This window comes from Dicentrarchus labrax, unplaced genomic scaffold (assembly GCF_905237075.1).
Source record: "Dicentrarchus labrax unplaced genomic scaffold, dlabrax2021, whole genome shotgun sequence".
NCBI lineage: Eukaryota > Metazoa > Chordata > Actinopteri > Moronidae > Dicentrarchus > Dicentrarchus labrax.
Genome location: NW_026136701.1, coordinates 17005771 through 17018248, shown reverse-complemented (window position 1 = coordinate 17018248; position 12478 = coordinate 17005771). Strand labels below are relative to the sequence as shown.

The 12478-nt window shown below is 38.7% G+C and overlaps 1 protein-coding gene across 1 annotated transcript in view; it reads left to right on the top strand.

The window, feature by feature from the left end:
- Positions 1–3140: 3140 nt before the first annotated feature.
- The window catches only part of LOC127366516 (corticotropin-releasing factor receptor 2), a 47705-nt gene continuing 38367 nt past the window's right edge, over positions 3141–12478 (top strand). The window contains exons 1-4 of the mRNA XM_051405491.1: positions 3141–3353; positions 7772–7805; positions 7922–8333; positions 8451–8570. Of these exons, the coding sequence (XP_051261451.1) occupies positions 8213–8333; positions 8451–8570 (241 nt within the window). The 5' untranslated portion in view covers positions 3141–3353; positions 7772–7805; positions 7922–8212. The remainder of the gene's footprint in view (positions 3354–7771; positions 7806–7921; positions 8334–8450; positions 8571–12478) is intronic.

Sequence of the window (12478 nt, the reverse complement as noted above, 5' to 3'; positions counted from 1 at the left end):
TGCACCTCCTCCCCACTTTAAAAAGACAAATTGAGTAGTTGATCAAATAACATCAAATTGCTGATTACTATAAAATTAGAAAGCATTGAGCAGCACTATGTAAATGAAACCAAGCTTAATTTGTGCTACCAGCTATGTTTTTACATTGCATTTGAGTGATAATTTCATGCTCAAAATTAACTTTGGTTTCCTTTAGGGAAGAGCAAACTCTGAAACACAGTTTTTATTTCAGTGTTCTGTTATATTAGATGCATCCTGAGGTTGCAGAAAGAATTAACAATGCAGTGGTAATTGTGGCTCATTTAAACAACAAGGGTCAGAGTGAGGCCGGCTGCTCCTCGAGAGGGGTGAGTTAAATTAACCCTGAACCTGAAGCTAAGCATGCTCTCTTTAGCAATGTTGTGGTGCCGTGTGTGAAGAATGTTTGAGGACGTGAAGTCAGATAGGTCCTTTAAATAAATAAGGCATAGAGTGGGCCATGTAGCCTGCAGGTTACAAACAACTGCATATCTATGTGAAGTGCCTTTGCTTGGTTAGTGGAGGACAAAAAACACATAACGTTCAATTAAAGTAAACCACGGTGTGACATTTATTTATTAACTTTAATGTCGAGAGGTAACTGTGCACGTCATACAACTTAAAGGTCCAGTGTGTAACATTTAGGATCTATTGGCAGATATGGAATACAATATGCTTTATTATGTTTTTATTAGTGTATAATCACCTGCAAATTACAATGTTTTTGTTACTTTAGAAGGAGCCTTTTATATCTACAGATGCCACGGGTTGCCTTCTGTGGGGTCCGCCATATTGAACCACCTTTCTACAGTTACCCAGAGCGGACAAACCAAACTTCACTTCACTTCAACCAATCAGATATTGCAGAGACCCTTGTGAGCCAGTCATCTTGGTAACTCTGTCAAACAGTTCCTGTCTCTGCTGCTGTCAGCTGCCAATTAGTGTCAGATCAGTGTCACCCACCTCATTCATCTCAAGGTTCTGCTGGCCAAAGCTTCCATTGGGCTTCATATTACATTCTGCCACATCTTCAGCTGGGTTTGTTCTTCACTCTTTCATCCCCACCAGAGTCTAGACTCCAGGGATATTCCTGTAAGGCTTAAAACGTGACTTCCCCCGTAAAAACTATAAATGTGCTCGCTAAACAAAATGCATTAATTTATTTATTCCTACAGCCCTTCTTCTTCTTCTAGTCTCTCCAGACTGAAAAATATTTGATCGTCCTTGGCTTGCTCAGTGTTGGAGTTCGACTAACCACTTACTAACAGAGCAGGTAGTATACAAACGTTTTGTGCTGCCTGTGTTCCTAAGATGTCCCACAAGAACACAGAATAAGACATGTAATTTAAGATACAATATTGTACTGTGCAAATTCCCTTTAAAACCATTTTGATATATTTAGCTTAATACAAATTTGTATTTTCAGAACAGATGTATGTGCAACATATACTAAAGTACTACTACTGTTTTCTGAGACCAGGGTTGATAGCAACTTACAGCAGCGATGTGAGAAGATTAATTCCATAAAGAATAAAACAGTAACAGACAAATATGTTTATTCAGGTAGCACCGTTCTTGTAAGGTGTGCTGTAAGCCTATGCTCTCTGTATTACTCAAAGAGAAAAAAGTACACACTGAGACAAAGGCTTTAGAAAAGCAAAGAAAGCAGCTGACAAGTCTTTTCTCATCTTCACCCTAATAACTCACACTTCAGACTCCAAAAAGCCCCGGTAATAACACAAACTACTAAAAGTCATTTCAGATCATCCACTTGAACTCCATGTTGAAAAAACAACCACTTGGATTATCCTCAAAGTGACAAAGAAGCAAACCACATGCAAATACACACACACACACACACACACACACACACGCACAGACTCATGAGGGCATGCATGCACATAAATAGACAAGAACAAACAGCACAAACACATCAACTGGGATAAAAAGTCCAAGCTTGAGCTGAACTTCGGAGTGTATTTGTTGGGGTGAGAGATGGAGGAAGTGGGAGAAAATTCACTCTCCACCCACAGAGTTGGACTCGTCTCATTATGGACTTGCTTCCTATACCTACAGTTTTCATTTCCTTGAACATGTGTTTTTGTTCTGTTTTACAAACTGAACAACCTCAGGCTACTCGCTCTCCATTTTTGTTTTTGGGCAAGGCACAATTTCACTCTCATGGATGTGGTCTTTTCGTCTTTTTGTTTTTTGTGCTATCCTCAAAGCCTCACACACACACGAACTACACATTCATGTGTATCACCCACACACAAAACAGTGCATACACACCACATACTAACAAGCAGTTACCCCACTGAATGTAATTATTTTATTATCACTATGTTAATATGTATGTTTAAAGACACATTATTTCTTATTAATTACTAATCAATGTAAAAATCACTTAAATAGAACAAAAAATAGAACAGCTTGGTAAAAACAGTTCTGTAGCAATCAATTCTGTTATTTTTCCACGTTTTCCTTTAATTAAATGTATTTACTAACAAGATTCATCTGCATTCAGAGTTGTGTCCTTATTCACAATGTGGCTGGGTGAAAATTCAGTATACAACAAAGAGATGTGAGTCAGAAAGCCAGTACCAACAGTGCAAATCCATTTGTTTATCTACAGTGCAACAGTTGGATTTGCAGTGTCTCTGTTTGAGCTCAGCACACTATAATGATCTGCTTTAGCAAACACTGTTTATAAGATATGTGCTTTCAATTTACCTTTCACAATACATGGACAGTTCTCTGCTTGTGATAGCACATAGCACAGCGTGGAAACAGAGTTCGCACTGCGATGTAGGCAGATATTTACAGAGACAACAGGTAATTTAGTTTAGCATATTAATTGTAGTACACTTGCCTGCTTCAGCCCCCAGAGAGCTCATTTACAGTATTTTAACATGGTCTTATTACACAGAGCAATGAACTGGGGGGTTTAACCACTGCTACTGTGTATCTGAGCACTGCCACCAAGTTCAGACACAGTGGAGTGGTCAAAGGTTTTCCTCCATGAGGCACGTGTTCAACATGCCGTTCTAATGTTTTGTTGCACAATGACTCAGAGTAGTAGGTCATGGCTAGCAGCAGGGCATAAACAGACTGGACTCTCACTCAGACTGCTCACATCCTCAGCCAAATGAACTGGGAGTCAAAAAGCTACAATGAGCTGGGCTTATCACTTTTGCCACCTGAGCAGGCCTCAGTATGTGACTGCTGAGCTGCACTGTCAAACGGCTTTAAGCTTTGATTAAGTCACCTTGAGGCCTGTACAATTGTGCATGCATGAGGATATTTATTCGGCAGCTGCCATTTCACAGAGTTCAGTAAGTAGCTCACACTAAACCTCGCAGTCATGCAGACCTTCTCAAGATGACTTGTGCGATTATTTTGCCCTTCTATACTCTAAGGAGTCAAGTTAAAGCTTAATCAAATCATGCCAGTGTGCTTTATATCTCGTCTTGACTTTTATATTTTAAACATATCACTGTTACCCTTTGTTGTATTTAGCCAAGGGTATTGTTTTGTTATGTCTCATTTAGCCAATTGTTCTGAACTGTTTAGGTTATTCAGAAGCTGCAAGGTGCACTTTGTGTTTGCCCCCGTCCTGTTGCCTCTCTTCAGTGGGTTTCTCCATGCCGTGCTCTTGCTTCGAGCAACACCTCCATGATCCTTTGACAGTTAGCTGGCCTGCAGGTTTCAACTCTTTGGAGTTTGGCTCAGCTTTTGTCAGCCAAAGGAGACAAAAATGCCTTTCTTTATTATGCACAAATGCTCAGTTGCAGAAATTACATTCATTCAAATTAGGTCAACTAGACTCAAGGGGTAAAGGATTTCCTTCAAAGGGCTTTCAACATGCCAGTGGCAACAAAACAGAAAACAACAGTTTTTTTCTTCAGCAGAAGAATTAGTTTGTAAAATCAAAAAGCACAAGTGAAAATCAATAGTAAGCACAAGTTATATCTCTGCACTATGGTCCACTGTACATCTGATTAGTCATTACCCTGAGTCATCAATTACCCTAAGGCTCAGAAATCGCCAGAGAAATCCCACATAAAACCAACACCCTTTTATAAATCAGCACACAACCCATGGATGGGTTTAGTAGAGTGGGATTAGGTTTAAATGCTTTGGGAATTCTCAAGTTGCAGAACTACAGATCTGAGGCTAATAGATGCATGATTTGGGTCCATGCAACCCTGATGAAATGTCCCTCATCTTAGCTCATAGTGAATCCTCTGTTGTTCAGACAAAGGGCAGTGGTTACTAAAAGCATGGAAGCATACTGTATCATGTAATGTCATGTAGGCAGAAGAAAAATATATCTTATTATTCTCTATTTTCTCCTAAAGATACACATATTTGCTGAGCTGAAATCCTCTGCAGCATGATATATTGCACATTATTTTACAAATATGCTCTTCAAGTAGTTTCTCATTATTACAATTATATCATTACAATTCCCTTACCTCTAGGAATAATAAGCCCAGGGGAGTGCAGTTTTGCACTCAAAATAAGTTTATATGATAATTTTTCAAACTGTTTGTATTAATCAGTACAAGACTCTGTTTATGCCAAATTTAAGTTAGCCGCAAAGTATCTCAATGTGAAATTTGAAATGCGATATATGAAATTAAAGGGGCTATAAGCAATATTTTCTTATTAAAATAAATGTTTAATAGCTCTACATTCTGACAGCCATCACTAACATAGGGTGTTCAGTCAGTAACATGGGTCTCCCAGTCAATTTAGAGAGAGGGGTCTCTGCAGTAAACAGGGAATACATTTTCTGGTATTCCGTATCAGGAGAGATCTTCAAGGGGCAGCTGACTTTCAGTGTGAAGATGTAGGGTAGAGGGAAAGGACTGTTAACTGAAAGAATGGACAAGAAGTTAGCCAAAATGCATATTTCACTTACAGCACTTTCAATATATACATTTTAGTTAAAAATATGAATACAGATGATGCATGTAATATTTTTTGAAAAACATTTTGTTATGAGGGTGGGACAGGAAAGTGGGGGGGATACTATTGTACTTTTTCTTTTGGCTTAGGGGAAATTATATTTTGTGTAATAACTTTTGTGGGTGAACAGAGGACGGTAACTTTTTTTCATCCTGTTTTTATATTTTATTTGCAAATTGCATAGCGTACAAACTTGCTTTCCTAATTACATTGTGATGACACATTTTTAACAAGAGTTCCGGGGAGGCAGTTGGGCTGGACTACAGGCTGTATAAAACACAGGATGTACAAACCAAACTGGGGTTTGTATTCCAGTACAGTGGACTTGCCAGATACAGCAGTTAACAACATTTCCTCATTGCGTTTAGAGCAAACACAATCCATTTGGCTCTACATTTCCTTCAAAACATATTTACTGTTGCAAATTTGTTACATATAAATGTAATGTCAAGGAAAAAGGGCAGTTTAGATACAGCAGCTATAGTTACAATTACACCAACTACATAGCATTAGTGTGCACTATGATCACAAAGGTGCAAGAGTGCTAGCTCTCTGTTTATTTTTGTCATCATTTGATGGTTGTCATAACTGTTCATGTACAATTGTTAGAGAGTGGCTGTAGTTTCACCATTTTATTATGTTGGCCAAACATATATTATATTGGATAATATATTGAGGCCTTTTTCCTCCCATCACAGACAGCAATGTAGTTCTGAGGGGGTGCTATGGGAGAATTAATTAACTTTTTGGTATACTATTATTAGCGGGGGGCAATTATAACATTATTCATCACGCGGTCAAGTCAACATTCAGATGCTGGACTTAGCACTGTGTTAGCGATCTCTGAGTACGTGATCTGAAAGCACAGGGAGGTAAAATGAAATGGAGAGCTGCATGTGGAAGCTTAGAGGGGGCTCAGAGAGAAAGCCTCACGCTGGTGAAAAGGTCGCGTCTCAAATTTAACAGGTAAACAGCCAAGATATTAGACTCAGTTATGAGGCACATGTCTAGTCTAGACACTTTTCATTGGAAATGTTTTAGTATTGGAGCCATGATTTAGAATATTTTATATACTGGTATATCTACAGTTTTATATTTCTATATTTAGTTTTGCATTTTAAAAAAAATATATAAGAAAATTGGTACAAAGAATAGTCATGGTACAGTTTTGCAGGAACAGCCATAAATAGCCAGGTCAGAAGATCTCAGTAAAGGTCACTCTGTTAATGACAACAGCAAATGTTTGGCTATATTGACAAGCGTTTATGCATATAATCCATTAACTAATGTGTTGCATTCTACTGTGCTGTGAAGGGTTTTGGATTTCATGTGACACATAGTGAGACTCTTACACTGTATACTGAGCTAAATCTGCTCTCAAGTGCACACACACGCTGATTTTTAGAGAGGAGAGTCACTCAACCTTATAATTTGCAGTTTTATGAAAATGATTAAGTGTTGGGAGTACTGAACTGCTGTTATGTCATAATTATTTTTACATTTTAAAATCACAAATGTAATGTTCAGGGGAAAGCCATGTTTTTAAAGAACTCTCATTCTTTCTAAAGCTGTTTTCTCTTTACCGGACACACACATTTGTTTGTATTTCAGCATTGCTGACTGGTAGAACCAGAAAAACGTCAGTGTTTGTCATGGTGAAAGGTCCAGTGTGTAGGATTTAGTGGAATGTAGCGGTGAAGTTGCAGATTGCAACTAACTGAACACTGCTCACGTCTGTATTTGACAACCTGAGAATGAGAACAGGCTGTGAAATGGGTTAGGAGAAACTACAGAGGCTGTGAAACTCGTGAAAAATGTGAAATGTGTCAGCCCCAATCTATAGCCAGTGTTTGGTTTGTTCGTTCTGGGCTACTGTAGAAACAACATGGCGGACTCTGTAGAGGAAGACCCACTCCCTCTGCAGATAAAAGAAGGCAGTGACAAAGACTTACTGTGTTTTGTCATTAAGGGACAGTTTGAGTTCCAGACTCTGATTTTACATCTCACTGTCATATTTAACAGTCAGCTGCTTTGGTCTTTAGAAAACAGTAGTGCATATTTAAACTTTTTACCAGATTAGAACCTCAATATAAAATGGGATACCCCAGATTTTGCCCAAACATATTGCATTTTGCATTTTTGGCAAAAAAGCTGCAAGCGGGATATGGTTAGCAATGACAAGGATGTGCTGTGCTCTTCTCAGGCACTGCAAGTTCATGTGTGTTGGGGGAGTGGCTTTGGAGAGAGACCTGAAGGGAGGAAGTGGGATTTTATTAATTGAGTACTTGCAAACTTCCTCTTGACAGTTCAACTTTACCTACATTTGCTTTAAGTTTAGGCAACTAAAACACAAGGTCAGGGAATGATTATGTCTCAACCATGAACGGTGAATATGCTATACCTCCCTCCACTTGGCATTCACACCTATTTCCTGATACATAAACTGCACATTGCGTGTAATTGTGCAGATTTATCAAATATGGATGTAGGCTAATTCCTAGGGAGTGCATAAACATTTCACTGATGTCTTCATTACCTAGATGTGCTAAATCAAAGGAAATGGATGAGCAATCTCTAAGTCCTCCTGCTTATGATTTTTTTTAGCACTTTATCTCCTGACATGCATGGCTTAATCTTCCCAGACATATTCATTATGCAACTTTACCTGTATGCTGGAAGCTATCGACCAATTAAATGAAATTAAATTGAACCTACCAGCCTACATTATTTTTGTTGTACTTTGCACATGAGCTGATTGATTCCTTTTTCATATCTTTAGGTCTACACATAGGAGATATTTCGGGCATCAACAGGTATGAGCTATACATATTTCTGTTTCTATAGGCTCTCTCTCTCTCTCTCTCTCTCTCTCTCTCTCTCTCTCTCTACTTTCCCCACCTGAATGCTTAACATTTTTCCTCATGAATAGACGCATCGACCCGTGGGTGGCAGGTGTGAAATGTCAGAATGACAAAGCCAATGATTTGGTCAGTTTGGCTCGTCGGATGCCTTTCACCGGGTTGCTGCAGCACGTGGATGGAGGAGCGGATGCGCGGCTCTGATTGGCCAGGCACGCGGCTCCCAGCAGGAGGACTGCGCTCGCTACTTGTCATTACTGTTGCTCCGATTCACAAGCCCATGAACACCGCTAGGCTCAGTGTGTCCATCTCCTCTCGGACTTGGAATTAATCTCTCATTATTTAAAGCGACGGCTCGCAGTATGGATGCTACCATTTATCAGATCATATTTGGGGAGCTCGGGGACTTAAACTGTAGTTTGATAGACGCTTTCCAAGACACTTTTTTGGAAAACGCGTCCTTGTCATTGTTGAGCACTGATGGTAAGATGCTTCCTTTTTTATGTTGAATATTGATAGGTGTTGCGTGTTGAATGATGGAAACTATAAGCGTCAGATTTTTTTTGTTGTTGTACTTTATTTTTTATTTCCCCCCCCAAGGTTTTTATTGCAATGCCACAACAGATGAGATTGGAACCTGCTGGCCGCGGAGCAGCACTGGGAGGATTGTAGAGAGACCCTGCCCTGAGTACATCAACGGGGTGAAGTACAACACAACGAGTAAGATATTTAGCTGTCATGGCAAAAGTTCTTTGTCGTACATTTATTTGAATGTATTTAATTTCTACAGAATTGTTTTCTTAATTATGAAAAATGCACAACAGCCTACAGTGAAATGGTAAAAAAAAAAAAAAAAGGTAAAAGTAAAATATTATAGCCTAGTGTAAGCAAACATATTCAGCAAACACATCATATAACTTCATGTGTTTTAGTGCAGTGTAGAATAACCATTTGGTTCTGATGGAAAGCAGTGGTGACTGTGAATCTCAATGATCATTACACCTCCTGTCACTGGAACAGCTGCATCACACTGTGCCTGTGTGCTGATCACGGAATGTTAAAGGACAAATCCCAACTTCAGTATCATTGAAAGGCAGATGTATTATACATTTCTTGGCCTGTTCTGCTGATTGGTTTTTATTGCACCATCAGATACTTGGTCAAACTTGCACAATGTGACATCATGCTGAGATATTTGTATTTTTAGGTATAGTTTTATAGAGTAAGAAATATTGAAAATGCATTTGCAATAATGATCAACAATCATAAACAAAAAATAATTCCATCACAAAACAGAAATCAATCACAGGCAGAGAAACAGATTTACTCCTGGACAAAAGCTTCATTGCAGTCTGTTATTCTATCAGCCAGGCAGCACCATTGTGTGGCCACCCAAATGTGTTAGGCTACAGAGTTGAGTTCATGAGGTCTCCTCCAATCACATATGGTTTGCTTATTCTAGCCCACAACATTTTCAAAATTTATGGAACTGCAGTCTCACCATAACCACATCTGTCATCAGCCTATTAGTAGTGATTGTGACCCCGATGAAGCTCTGACTGGGCTCGAAACATTGTGGTTAGGAGGGAATGTGCAGCTGTTTTCTCTTTTAATCAGCTTCACCTTGACTTGACTTGTCTTAACATCGAGTTGCAGTCAAAGTCACTGGCACTCTCTATTGTCAACAATAATACAATTTTGAACTTGCTGTTGATTTGGACAATAAGCTGAAGGGATGTTGTTTTTTTTTTTGTATCTGCTGGCTTGAAAGGCTGAGTAATTCCAAAGCAAAACTGTACCAAGAGCTGAGAACAGCATATCACAACTGTCTGTCACACCAACACTGTCACATTATGTAACTCCTGTATTAATCATAAGACTGATGAAGTTGTTGTTGACACGCTCAAAAAAGTAAATTACAGTGTTCATTTCACAAAATAACAGCAGAAAATAACTCCTGTGATGCATCGTGGCGTATGGGTTCGGGGTGGCGGTGTAAAAGTGTCTGATTTTTCATTTAACAGAGCTGTTATCTTCGTAACAGGCTCAGGTGTAGCGTCATTACCCACTAACCCCTCCATCACACACATTCTCTCACACACACACACACCCTGCTGTGTGCCTAGTCACCTCTTGCTGCATTGATTCACCCTTTGCTCTGCTGGTGTCTCAGTATCAGTTATCACTATGGGCAGACATTTAATGACCCTGGATGACCTCTGTGCCCCCCTGTCCTGCAACTTATCCCCTCCCCTCCAGTTTTTGCCTGATAATAATGAACATATATTTTTTTATTAGTAGTAGCAGTTAGCTGCACAGTAATAAAATATTTTCAAATTTAAAAAAGTTTATAAAAGGTTCTGAGACAAAATGATTGGCCAGAACCAATATGTACGTAAGGCTGTAACTGCACAAGCATGAGGACGTAGGCAGCTATACGACAGAGTTTAGCCTTTTGCTTCACTGATTTGGATTGGGCATGTTTTGTTTGTTTTAAGCTATTTTGTGCAGATACATAGCTGTGTTTATGAAAGCCTATTAATTGTCAAAAGTGCTGCATACTACTTGTTATGATCTTACAGGAAAAGATTCTCAGCTCAAGGTAGCACATAGAAATTGAAAACTGCCGAAATGTGACCTGGCTGTTCCTTTTTTTAAATTTTATTACATATATATTTGTAAGGCTGTAGGCTACAGGTAACACATGTAGTAGGCCTATCCATTTTATAGCGTCATTCAAAGTTGCAATAATCCGCTGAGTCTGCATGACAGCACATTTCCTGACGTAAACCTTCATTTGTTGATGCCCTTGTGGATAAGTGTAATATTTCTGACAAGCTGAGGATTAGATATTGTGTTGAGACTGCAATGATTGAATATTTCCGTAAAACTGATCTTCTGATCAAACAATATGCCTGTCAAATGCACTGGAGTATAATAGCATTCTGTGTTCACTGGAGGTGACATAATTGCGCTACTCTTTTTGCCTCCTGCTGTTTTTACAGGTTAGACGAATCAAATGAGTACGAGAATCAAAGAGGAAATAAACCCCCTTGGGAAAAATAAGCCACATTATTAAACAGATTGCAGTTCCGAAGTGGAATGAAACAGGTGGCAGATTTTTTTACTGATTCCTGTGAGATAATTACATGAATCAGTCTGTCTGACAGCAGATTGTACAGGTTTAATTCTTGCACTGTCAGCAATATTATAAATAAGTTTCAATTTATTTTTACACCGCATGGACTGTAGATTAGTGTTAGTTTGTCAAATACATTTACTTTCTAATGTGACACTGCATGTGAACAAATCCTTTTATGCTTATTTTCCACATTATGGTAGTGGTTTTAGTGAAAAAACAGTATGGGGGAGTTTTACAGTTTTTCCACTCTAAAGTCATAGAGCAGAAAATATTGTACAACTTGTTTCACACACTGACTGCAGTGTCTTGGGAGCTGTTTTCCACCTCAAGTCCCACTGTGGCAGAATGTAATAGACAACTGTGATCAACTGTCATATATGAAAGAACACAAGAGTCACACAGGAATTTTAATAGGCTTTTGAGAATTTGTTGTATGGAGCTCTTTAAGGCACTTTAGATCATGTGAAAGAACATTAGAGTCTCTGTAGATTATGGCAGTGATGCATGGGACTGCAGCATGACGTGTTTGAACATTGCATGCTTAGCCTTAACATGCACTTTTCGTGAATCAAAAGCAGATTTAATTGTGCCAAATGTTCTGCAGGCTAAAGGGCAATTAAAGCTGCAGTGGGTTACGTTTTGTCATATTTGCTGAAACGTTCACTATCCTGACAGTAGTAGTATATTGCTATTTTACCCAAAACATTGGTATTTGACAACCTGGGAATGAGACTCAATAATCCACTATCTTTCTTGGCTCTGATTGGTTGCTTTTGTTAGGTGCTGTGGAATCTTGCCATTGCCAGTAGGAACACTAGGAAAAGCCAGAGGAACCTGATTTTATTCACAGATTATGAACCACTGTTAGGATATAGTGCAAGTTTCAGCAAATATGATGAAAAGTTATTTCTTATAAAAATGTGTTTAAATTTATTTATTTGGTATTTTACTTCTACTCCTTTTTCTGAGAGAGGACATGGGGTAATTCATAGGAATAGTTAGACATTTTGGGAAATACATTTGCTCAACTTATTTACTTAGGTCAATATTTAATTATGGCTACAGTGTGTGTGTTAAATGTTATATATAGTTTTCTTTCATATAATGTATCTTGCAGTGTCACATTGCACTGTAAGATCATGTTGACATTTGACCACGTCTTTAAGCACTGTGCTACATAGGCTGTCGGATCTCCACATGCTTGAGTTATGGACAAAAAACAGTGTACAAAAAATATTTTTCTATTATTTTTTTAGGACATTCAGTCTGTTAAATTCACTCTATTAGGGTGAATCTATTAGAGCAAGTAGAGCGATTTATTGAATAGGTTCTGGTTAAACACAGCAGGGAAGCCTTTATACAACCCCTAATTGCATAATTGATACTGAAGTCACAGGATGCTGCATGTTTTTACAACAGAGTGACATGGATGGAGGTGATTATCTTGATCCTGCTGGGTCACATTAGCTGTACCCATTTGCAGCCA